Here is a 12,472-nt window from a genome sequence, read left to right on the forward strand (position 1 = left end):
TGCCAGAACACTGAGCTTTGCTCTTAGTATTGTACCGCAACAGCCACCTGATAATCTGTCTCATCTCCATCAAGCTTTTAACACATTTTTCAGGAGTGAACGCTGGTTTGGGAAGGATCTGGGATATTCCCTTCCAAAAGAAAACCAAATGCTGCTGAGCAAATCAAACCGCATTCTCTACACTGCCAAACTGCAAACTTCCATCTCAACAGTTGTCACCTAACACAAGTTGGGTACATGAAAAATCAGCTGAAGAAGCATGGGAAAGTAGCTGCTTGGCACATAAAGAATGAAAGACAAACACTTACTGCTAAATAATTTAACATTTTTATTTGGAATAGTCTTTACATCTGGAAAAAAAAGGTGTAAAAAATAAGGCCATTTGGTACAGTTGTTTCACTCGAGCATGAAGTGCATTTCAGCATACTTTAAAACATCCAGGATGCCATACATAAAAAGCTACTCATGACCAGCACACACTCCGTTCCCAGTATATTACCCCAGAGTTTACAAACCATTGTCAAACTAGGTATCAGCTAGACCATGAACAGCAGCAAGTCATTCTGTGTAGCCAAAACCTCTTTTTAGTAACCAGAGTCTATTATGAACTCGAACAATACAGCTGTTGGGATTGTCCCAAAAAGCCCTAGAGAGCCCTAAATAGTTCTATGTTATTCCAACAATCTGCTCACAACAGTGGGGAGCAGTGCCAATCTACCACAGAAAAACATGAGGAGTTTAAAGGCTGCCTTTAAGCTACATCTGAAGTGAGACAATTTGGGTTTTCTGGGAAAACTGGTTCTTGGAAGCTGTCTGTATGCTGTTAGCAAACTCCAGGATTCACAACGCCAAACCCTGTCCTAAGGAAGCTTTTGGTTTTAATAAGGAATTAGGAGGAGGAAGGATGCGATGCATTTAAAGTAACAGCTATCAATGCACATCTGAGTCTCCACTCATGGCAAACACTGTGCTGTAAGCTCCTGTAGTCACAGTCTTGACTCAAACACTTCATGAAGCAAGCAGCTACCTAAAGAGAGCCCTCATCTACCACCACAGCCAGTATATCCATTCCTTCATTCCTGCAACTCATCTGGTTGGTATTCCTTTAACATGGAAAGAGAAGGGAGTCTGACAGGGAAAGGCTTCTGTTTCTCAACAGATATTTAACGCTAAATCTAGTGTTACAGAGCTAAATTTAGCATTACAGTCTTTACACAGATTGGGAACATGGAATACATTATTTCAAGTGAAAAAAGCAAGGAAGCTAGATCCACCCAGTGCCCTATCCTGGAAAGCAAATGTGATCTTCAAAACTGCATCAAGGCTCCATAAAAATCAAGCATCCCAAGGACCTTACTGTGCACTCCCAATAGGACATGGCTACCACTGATTTCTCAGCAGTTCCTTCAATTAAGCACCTTCTGTCAACAGGCCAAGAATTCAAAAGCAGGGGATACCTTTTGCTATAGAAACCTTCAGTTTCCCATTCCAACTAATCTACTATAGTCTTTCTGGGACTGTATCAAAGAGCCAGAAATATATATGGCTTCTTTCCTTCTTAAAGGCAACAGAAAAGCTATAAAACTCTGATTTAAAGGCACACTTTAATTAACTAGATATACAGAAACCAACTTTAGCAAACAAAGAGGTAGCATATAGAAGAGCTAAACTATGATAGTTTCAAAGAGACATAACCTTAAATGGCACTGACTGCTTCAGGGAAATAAGAATAAAACATTTCAGAACACAAGAGAACATCATCTTTTAGAGCACTTCAAACAGGCAAACTGAATGAGAAGCACATTCAGATTTTAGTGAGCAGAACTGGATAGTCTTCTGTAAGAAAAGAGGTAGCACTGAAGGCAGCAGGAGCTGGTGCTGGGACAGGGATTCATTCAGTGCTCCCACAGACACAAACACTTTTGCAGGCCACATGTATGGGCCTTCAAGAGCATTTCACATATACAGAAAAGACAGTATGAGTGGCCCATAAAGAAAAGCAGGTATCTCTCTCTATATATATATATTTGTTTTACCCTATTAATGATCTATGATAGTTAATCAGTAGTCTAAGACATGACACAAGATATTCATCTACAGGAACTTTAAGCAAGTGCAGTCATTTTCCATTCCTGATTGGGACATTCAACTGCAAATTCCCTCCCACCCCCAAAAAGGTCATTCATGCTTTACAGATCTTATATTCGGCAGTACATGGAGTGCTGTCACGTTTCCTACAAACAGAAAAACAAGTCAAATCAGAGGGTTTACATTCAAATAGTTTTTACATTCATTCTGAAAGCACATCCTTAGTTTTACCATCAAATCAACAGGTAGTCATGAAACTAAATCATTAGTTGCCCTCTTACTAAGCAGCTGCTAGACTGAGGAGATTTTTACTCCATTTCATCCACTAGACTGTCCAGAACAACCCACAAAGTAGAAGAGCATTTGATCCAAAGGGATCATTTCAAATGATGAACAGACCATGCCTGAGCATTATCAACAACTGACACAACAGTTACAGGATTCCTAATTGATTTGTGATTCCTAACATCAAAAGCATCCCTTCCAATTCATGTTAAATACAGCATGTTATTTAGTACATATGTTTATAACCAGAAGCTGTGGATTAGGTTATGAGAATTTGGATTCTGTAGCCTGCTAACAGCAAGTTTACAAATACTTAAACATCTGAGGATTGAAATTTGTCATTACACCCATATATGTGTTTAAGTTCTTGAATAATTCCCGTTTTGCTTTGCAGAAATAAATCACATTCCAAATCTCTGCACTACTACTCAAAGTCACTAAGGAGTTCTAGATACCATAATGCAAACTCAGGGGTTAATAGTGGAAACCTCTTACTTCAGGGGTAAAGATGGTATTACTTAATCCTTACATCAGTTTGTAAGAAACCTTGAGCTTAATTTTCATATATGCAACCCCAAACTTATGAAAACTAGTGAAAGTCCCTTGTTCTTTGGAAGTAAATAAAAATCAAGACCTTTGCATTAAAGCAGGAGACATCAATGTTTCAACCATCACCTCCTCAGAATTTGTGCAATGCAGAAAACCGAAACAAAGATACCAATTTACAAAAGGACTTGTAGTGCAAACTGTTAAGGGAGAATGAAATACTGACAAGGATCAGTCAAATGAAGCCATCTTGTCTTCAACTTATTTTGTTGTAACAAGGTTTGAAGAGTCAGGTGTTTGGAAGAGGTGATTTGACCCTACACAAGTGCAGGAGTAACTGTAACTATCATCAAGTGCATCTGACTACTGGACTAAGCACTAAAAGATAGGAGAGGATATCAGTCTTAAACAAGCAAATCAATTTTGATCCCTTTTAAGGCTACAGAAGTTTGAGAAAGAAATCATCTTTTCATAAAAAGGTTTAAAAAGACCACCTTGTTTGTACCTTCTTTTATCCTTCTAGAAAGTTCTCAGTAATCCTGAGATGCACATCATTTGGTTTTCTCTGAATGGATGCACACTACCACTGTAATTCTAGTGTCCCTGTAATGTAGCAAAAGTGGCTTCTACCTCCAACAGTCTTTTAATGACCGGGATTTACACTTTGAGCTAATAAAAGTAACCCACCACTGGAATTCACTTCATATCACTGAAACAGCTGCAAACATTGTACTAAGCATGTACGTAGTTTCTATCTGACACAAAAATTTTTTCTTCTTTAAAGACAACCCAACCCTCAGATAGGTGCTTTGCAATCACTGGAAGCTCTCATTTACCACACTGAATGCTAATTCTTTCTGCAATATATCCTATTCTCCTCAAATGAAGGGTTAGCATAGTCTTTCCTCTATGAAACTGAGCTATATTCCACACTTTTCCTGGAATTCTAAGTAAGCCATAATAACACAGACACTTGAGCTTCATTGCAAAAGTCCAAATGAAGTGGAAAGTGTATATATACCTTCTTAAGATTCACTTATTCATTTGTGAAGTTTCTTCCATCTCAGCTGGCTTTTAAAATACATGTTTCCTTGCAACTCTCATCAACTGTGTATGAGCTGAACAGCAGAAGGGGAAAAACTGAATGTCCTATAAAACTGGCAGATTAAATACACAAGAAAGAGAGGGCAAGGAAAGATTTGGGCTGGCATTTGAAGACAACAACCCAGCAAGTGTGAGGCACTGAAGCACAACAGTTCAAAGGCTCAGCTATATCAAACACAGAAAACTGAAGAGGAAGAACTAGGCCTTCACAAAAGGAGATTAGATGACGGCTTTCAGACAGAAAGAGGTTTAACAGTCAGATGTTCACAGCGAGGAAGCTTAAGGAAAGCACTGGGCACAGTAAGACTTTTCATGCTGTAAAATTTTCAGGAATAGACCATTCTTTAACTTTTGATGATTTTGCTTCAGATCCCTCCTTTCTACACCCCAAGAAGTCTCTCCACAGATGAAGGCAGAAAGTACCCAAATAAATTAACTCCCATGTACTCTTATTTGGGCCACACAAAGTGCAGATTGTCCAAATTACAGGTGAAAAGCAATTGCTCAAAAGCACTAAATTAGTTCATAGCACACAGGTACACAGACACTCTGGCCCTTCTAATGATCCCGTACTGTCTACATAAAAGATACTTAGGCTAAAACCTCACTGGATACAAGCTAGCTCTGGAGTTCTCCCAAGAAGTACTCCATGTACCTCATTACAAATATGAACTGCAGGAACATTTCCCTCTGGTTTACTTTACGTAAAGGATCCCTTCCTTTGCTTAACATACCCCAGATAAATTCCACCAGATTTTGTTACAAGGCATGTCAGCTTTGACAAGGTACTTCTCAAAACATTCTATGTGTACCCCCCAACTCACTCTGAATTTTCAGTGTATAGCATGTTACAAATGACTTTTCTAAAAAAACAGGCTTTTTTCAAGAAGATAAAATAAGACATTACTGCAACAAGCAATGCACGAAGAGGCCGCTGCCACCCCTCCAGGAAAAAGCATACACAACCATCAGTTGTTTGGAAGATAAAGTTCAAAAGGCATTATATGTCTTATTAAAAACAGAGGAACAGTACTTCTGCATCTAATATTTTACAGTTGACTTTGCATGTCTTTGACATAGGGACAGCAATCATTGCTGCTGCAGGAGGAAAAACTGAAGTGGATCCACACACTGAACGTTCTAGTAGCAAGCCAGACTCTTTGCTTGTTCAAACATCGTAAGAGCTCTGGTTTAGGCCAAGTTTCTTTCACATTTTCTATGTAATTAAGCCCATCTTATTTTATTCAAGGTGCCTCTGGTCCAAAACACAAAATATAATGGTTCTCCAGTTACCCTTCGCTACCATTGGGATATATTATGCAGAAGAGAGGAAGCTCCTTAGTCCATTTCTGAGGCTTCCAGTTCATGTAAGCCACTCTGGCTCTTAAAGCCTGTGAGACCCAGTCACACCAGAGGGTATCCAAGCAGTAGAATAACACAAGCCCACAGAAGCCAATACTACCACTGGTTTTAAGAGGTCAACTGATATATTTTAAAGCAGATACAAACAGTACATTCCTCAGAAAGCGTACCTATGCCAAACAACAAGCTTAAGAACAGTGGAGGTTCGTTCTCTAAAATTAGTGCAAGTGTTAATCAGCAGCGTATCTACACAGCAGATACAAAAATGAAGTCAAATATACTGTTAGGCATTTTAGCTTCCCATCAGCTGCAGTGGTAAGCTTACATATAGTCATCAGATGTTTGAAAGAGTAGATAAAGCTCAAGAAACGCACATTAGCTTTTGTTCATTTAGAAATATGCAATAATAATGATGATAGAAAGTAGGCTTACTCACCCATTTTGTGCAAAGAACTTCTTATAGGCCCAGAAGGCTGCCAGGAACACGACGACTGCCACAATCACTTTAGGAAGAATTAAAGAGAAAAGCCTTAGAGCAATGAAGATCTTTTCTAGCTCACAAAAAAAAAAAAAAAAATCAAAAAGTTCTTCCTACATAGCCCTAAACAACCCCTCCCTCCCAAAAACACCCTCAAATTTGCATGGCTGATTTTACAAATGCTTTACTCAAGACTTTAAGACAGTTCAGCTCAAGAACAGACCACCAAGACGGCAAAACCCCACCAAGCTCAGTAACACTAAAACAGATACTATGTCCTAACATTACTTTTGACACCAACTTTGTAAGAAAACGGTAGGCTTACAAAACTGGGTCACAAATGCAAGGACAGAAGATGGACTAAGCACTTCTGTTCCCTGGCATGCTGCCAGTAAACCTAAGCTCTGAGTTGTTTATGGAAGTCACTAAGTTGTGGAAGGCTGTCTTTGAAATCTGTTGCCCCCTCATGTACGATGTTGTATCACTGCAGTCACAGTGATACCACAATGACCACGATGTCAATCCCAGGTAAAAAGTACAACCCACAGTGTATCTTGTTCAGGTTTTATAAGATACTTACCACAAATGATGGCTGTAATATAGGCACCTAGAAACAGAGTGAATCAGTATCACAAGAGGAACACATGCGCTTCTTAGTCAAACATTACTATACAAATATTCACAAAGTCACCTCAGAAAGATCAAGCACTTCTGTCAACATGATCCTGCTGCAAGGATTGTGTTGACAGTCTGTATCATAACATTTAACTGAAAATATTCCTATTTTTAAATGGGTTTTATCACAACCCATTTTCCTTATGTCAAAATAAAAGAAGAAAGTTTGCATTAAATGATTTCTCCCATATACAAAAGAATGTCCCCATGAAGTAAAGCTTCTGTTACATGCATTTTTATTCTAGTGCAGTGCAAATTCTTGCAGTTCGTACTTACTTAACTGGCACGTTGGCACTGCAGGAACCCAGCGATTTTCTCCAATATACTGAATTTGAGCTTCCCCATGTAACGTGTAGCCTGTGTAACATTCAATTGTTATCATATCCCCCACAGAATACGAAGCTTTTTGTCCATCAATTACTTTACCATAATTTATATGTGGAGTCAAACCAGAACTTATAGGCCCACCTGGAAAGAGAGGGAGAGGAGGGGAAACAGGAAATAAAGGTCAAGAACAGAGCTGGTACATGAAGCAGATTCAACTTGCAGTCAAAAAGCTGCTACACTTGTGTAAATGTCAGAAGCTCAGTCAAGCCTTAAGACATCTTACATGCAAAGGCCTGCTGCTTCCTACAGGTTGCAGCTACTTCTGCTGCTGGGCATGCTTCAGCCACAGGAAGAGAAATACACGTCTGAGCTTCATTTGGACAAACAGTTGCATGACAGTAATGACAAGCCCTGTCTACACATGCTATTGATTTTACCAATTGAGCCTTACTAACATGCACAGTCTTGTAAAGAACTCCATGTATTCTGTCCTTGGCAAGTTACTGTCATCTCTTCAGCGCCATGAGGGAAAGTACAGTGAGCACTGCACTTGATCTGAACAGACTCTCCTCCTTCATAGACCGATTTTGCTGGAATCACTACTCCATGTGTGATCTCCGGGGCACCACACACACTTCTAGTAACTGAGACATGGATTTAAAAGTAAGTTGAGTGATAATAAACTTGAAATCATTCATAATTCACTAACTCACTCCAGAAATACATCTTTCCTTTGTATGAGAAAAACAGATCAGCAGATCTCAATAGTTTAATTTTACAATGCTAAGCATAAATGTTTCCTTTTGAAGACTTAAACATCACTACAGGTGTTAAGATAGCATGATCTTATGATGTGGCAGCTAATAAATTCATATTTGATTGTTAATTATCTTTATAAGCTCTAGAATCATTGCCAGGTGCCTCATCAGACTCATTCATTATGGAACACCCAAACATACTCTTTGCAGAAATGCTTCTCGTACTTGGGAGCTCATTATGCGTGTGAAAACATCTCTCACTGTACTATACAACATTCCCTTTCCCTCTAGCACAAAAAGACAGGAGAAAGGTTATAGAAAGACCTCTGCAATATTCCCAAAGACTAGAGAATACAGACACGACAATTCCAATTACTTTAGAAGGACACTATACATTTCCTCACAGTGCATACTCCTAGGTCTTTCTATCACAATTCAGAAACACATTTTTTCTCCTATATTTACAGAGGAAATCACTGGAACAAACACCATGAGGCTATTATGATGCAGCAGCATCACAGCATGTCCACAGCACAACTTCTACGCACATTTAACTCGAATCTCATTCATCTGAATAGCCTTCACTCAAACATCTAAAATGCTCACCCACAGGCAAGGCTCCATGTCAACTTCCTTTAGCTTCTGACTCCAACTAAAGCCTTATGATTTTATATTTTAGTTAAGACAGATTTAAAACATTCTCAACATACAAGAGAATTTGGATTCTTATTTAAAGGCTTACTTTTCTTACAAGTTGGTTTTGGAGGAGACCAGGTGTTATTTTCTCCACAGAAAATTACCTCTGATCCATTCATGACATAGCCTGGATCACATTCAAACATGACAGAGTCCCTATAGGTATAGGAAGGTCCAAATCCACTTGTTTTTTTTCCATTTTCAACTTTTGGGTTTTCGCATTTGACCACTGAAAGAGGTAAAAGAAAAACAGCTCTGAAACATTTGTTAACAGTATCTATGGAACAGATAAAGCTTCCTTCTACTAGTTGTGAGCATCCTTATCTAATTCCTTAAAGGTCTCTGGAGAGGCCTTGTAAGACAGTTACTCTTGAAGAAGGTCCTTGTTTTAAGCTACTGAGTCACTGTAACTGGACACAGATGAACAAAAATTGCAGTAATAGGTATCATCACATTCCACTTCCAAAAGACATACTCCTTGCAATAATCTAGCTTCCATATACTTGCTTTTAACACAATTTTTCTTCAGCTACCCAGGCTTTAAGGCCCCTCCACTCCCTCACTTTGTCCTTGTCACTTCTACCAACAGCATGCTCATATATATAAAGTTTTAAGTTAAAGTTAGTCATACTCAGTGTCATAATCAATCAACATCCATAGTACAGTTGCTCTATTTCCACTGGAACTGTATCATACAGTACCAGAGATCTGTTTCTTCTTCTCTACAGGGAAGTCTGTTATATCCTCCCCCGCTAAAGAAGGGACAGTATTGAAGTTTTAGAGTCACATAAAAGCTAAAATCCTAGAATGGATTAGGTTGGAAGAGACCGTAAAGCTTATCCAGTTCCAACCCGCCATGGGCAGGGACACCTTCCACTAGAGCAGCTTGCTCCACGGCCCTGTGTCCAACCTGGCCTTGAGCACTGCCAGGGATGGGGCAGCCACAGCTTCTCTGGGCACCCTGTGCCAGCGCCTCAGCACCCTCACAGGGAAGAGCTTCTGCCTAAGAGCTCATCTTAACCTACCCTATAATAAATAAGTATATTAAAATAAAAATCTCAACAACCTTTACATTGTGGAGGTTCTTCACTCCAAACACCATTTAAGTCTGCATCATATGTGCAGAAAATAGTAGCTGAGCCAATCAGCGAGAAGGGATCCACGCCTTTTGGTGCCTCGTCACACGTATAGGTTACTGTGGTCTGATAAACATAGTTGGCTGCTTCAGTGTGGTGCCCATTGGCTATACTTGGAGGAGGTTTGCAAGGAATTCCTAGAAATAAACATCACAAAGTATCCAACAGAATCTCATTGTTACCTTGTTCATCTCAGAAACAGCCTTGATTTTCATATTACATCATTTAAAATCTGACAGGTAACTATTGTTAAGACAAGCTACAGTTATAACTGAGAGTCACTAGTGGTCATCTGGTATTATAGGGGGTCTCAATTTCAAGAAGAGGTTGACCTGAAAGTAATAGGAGCTAATTACCACAGTCACTGATATTTTTCAGTGGTCATGCCTCAGGCATACGCCACAGAGTTCCAAAATACTAAAACCAAAATCAGTCCTATTTTGCCATCATTTCTTATACTGGAAAGTTTATAGCACAACTGTTTTTAAATGAACTACCACCATGTGAATATGAACTTCAGCACACTAGTAATTCACTTACTTTCACAAAGGGGAAGATCTCTATCCCAGTCAACGCCTTCATTCTTAATTACACAGGTAATTTCACTAGGTCCTTGTAAACGGAATCTAGACAGGTAAAAATTTTTGAAGAAGTGAAACTTAAGAAATCTCTCATTTCTCCAACAAGCACCCAGAAACTTTGTTTCTGTCATTCTGTTCTGTGGTAAGGGGCACATAACACACCAAGCTGCTGTTGTAATGAGAAAGATACTTGATTGTTTTCTTGTTAACAGTCTTAACTTTGAAAACAAAAAAGCAGCAAATGACACATCACTAAAGGAAGTGATGAAAATCACACCATATTTAGATGTGTACCATCTAACACTAATCCCCTAAAGATATCAATGCTAAAGAAACAAGCTGTTAAAAGGAAAGGGAGGGGAAAAAGTTGCAGGAGGCTAGTGCTTTTAAGTTATTTAACTATACACAGACAAGTGGGCCATTATTCAGTAAAATAATGAAGAGTAATGTATGTGTATTTATTCCCTCTGCTACAGGAGCATTAAAAGAAGACATTAGAGGTAATACCCTAGTCTTCATTCTTCAGAATCGGACTACAAAGCTTAAGCCTTAGTTGATGCCAACAAGTAAAACCAGGGAATCAAATCAAGTTTAGCCGTAGTTGCATTTACTCCAGGTAAAATTCAGGAGACATTTCAAGTCAGAATTGGAATAGAGCCTGCATAAGAAAATCTGGGGTTGGTTCAAATCTGGTCTAAACAAGAAAAGAAATAAAAGAAAAAGGACTCATTAACTCTATCAAAATACTTACCCTGCTCTACAAGAAAAAGTAGCTTGTGAACCAAATGTAAGATCTGTCACATTAACAAAGCCATCTCCCAGTTCTCCTGGATGCCTACATTTTCTCTCTAGGGAAGCGAGAAAAAGAAATCAGTCTACATCTCTGTAATTATATACAAAGACTAAGTCTCTGGCATATACTGCTCTTCCTGTCATTAGTATTTTTCATGCTTTGTTTAAAATACTACAGAATCCTAATCCTTGCTCGAAAAACAACTCTAATTCTTAAACACCAAAGGGAATCAGCATCCGAGCTCATGCACACATTACCTGTACAAAACTCCTCTGTGGGTGACCACTGGAAGTCTTCACCACACGTCCGAGTTAATGATTTCCCAGCAATTCTCATATATCCCGGCCGGCAGATGTACGACACCGAGCTTCCAACGGGAAAACTCTTCATTGTGCTGAATCTCTCCTCAAGTTCTGCATACTGCAGCCTGTCTGGAGGCTCACACGTGCCTGTCAGAGCAAGAGAAAAGGGAAAGTAACGCACAGTCTTGTCACCAAAAGATATAAGTTGAGGCTTAATAGCTAATTTAGTTGGGTTTAAGGACTCATCGGTTAAGAGGTGACAATCTTAAGAGCCACAGCTGTCTATATATTTAACTAGGTTTCAACTTTTTAATATATATTTTACTTGCAACCAATGACCAACTCTACACTAGTATAGGTTACTCACTCCTTTGTTTTCTCAAGTTCAGCATTCCACCCAGACAATGCATTTCCTTCCAGTTCATATGTTTTCCTCTGTCTAAATCTTGAAGTTAAACACATGACTTAACTCCCTGTATACCCATCTGCAGCAGAAAAAGCCTGTTTATTTAGCTGCAGGGAAAACAAAGGAGCCAGCCACACTCACGTAGCTCATTTCCTTTCTTAAGGCAAAAGCCCAGCAGGTGATGGAATTGAGTTTAAGACAAAGGGAGACACACAGACCTACAGACCCAGGGACATACTGAGGTGCTGTTAATGAAGGCGTAAAACTCCTCCATGCCAAAAGACACAGAAAAACACATTCAGGACCTTGAAATCCACATACAAATGCCAGATCCGCCCAGTCACACACACACACGCACAGAGACCTCTCTGAAGATACCCATCATTCAGTCCCTTCGTATTTGCGTTTAAAGATTTCCCTCCGGTCTATACCTCAGCCTCAGGGTCACAACCGGCACCCGTTACCACCGAAGCCTGCTCGTGCAGCACAACCTTTCTCTCACCTTTCCGCCCCAAGGCCCAGCCAAGCCGCCCGGAAAGCTCGCTGCTTCCGCCACCCCCGAGCCCATTTCCTCCTTCAACCCCCGCTTCCCCCTGAGGGCCCCGGGAAGGCCCCTCTCAGCGCGGCGGCCCAGGGGAGGAGAGAACGAGCTCTGCCCCCCCCCTCCAAAACACTCCCCCGCCATGGCGGGCAGCGAGCACCCGTTCCTCACCCTGCGCCCGCGTTCCACCGAGCCACGACAGCGCCAGCACGAGCCCGACCGCGAGCCCCGGGCCGCGAGCAGGAAGGCGGCGCGGCGGCCCCATGACCGCGGCGGCCTCAGCGACAGCGGCCGCCCCGCGCCTCTGTCGGGCCACGGCGGAGACGCAGCGCGGGCTGAGGCGCAGGCGCGGTGCTGCCCACCCCGCCTCTTCCCTCAACGGCGGCTGCAGCTG

General features: G+C 40.6%; 1 protein-coding gene across 1 annotated transcript; it reads right to left on the minus strand.

The window, feature by feature from the left end:
* Positions 1-304: 304 nt before the first annotated feature.
* LOC134156963 (membrane cofactor protein-like) lies at positions 305-12,424 on the minus strand. Its single transcript, XM_062605431.1, has 11 exons — positions 12,250-12,424; positions 11,087-11,278; positions 10,788-10,884; positions 9,996-10,081; positions 9,386-9,592; positions 8,366-8,548; positions 7,321-7,509; positions 6,815-7,006; positions 6,444-6,470; positions 5,822-5,888; positions 305-2,234 (listed from the first exon to the last, which is right to left on the minus strand). The coding sequence occupies exons 1-11, from the start codon at positions 12,341-12,343 to the stop codon at positions 2,183-2,185; spliced, it is 1,386 nt and encodes a 461-aa protein (XP_062461415.1). The 5' UTR covers positions 12,344-12,424; the 3' UTR covers positions 305-2,182.
* Positions 12,425-12,472: the final 48 nt, after the last annotated feature.

The sequence above is a fragment of the Pezoporus occidentalis genome, unplaced genomic scaffold (assembly GCF_034315485.1).
Source record: "Pezoporus occidentalis ecotype Australia unplaced genomic scaffold, CSIRO_AGI_Poc_V1 ctg92, whole genome shotgun sequence".
Lineage (NCBI taxonomy): Eukaryota > Metazoa > Chordata > Aves > Psittaciformes > Psittacidae > Pezoporus > Pezoporus occidentalis.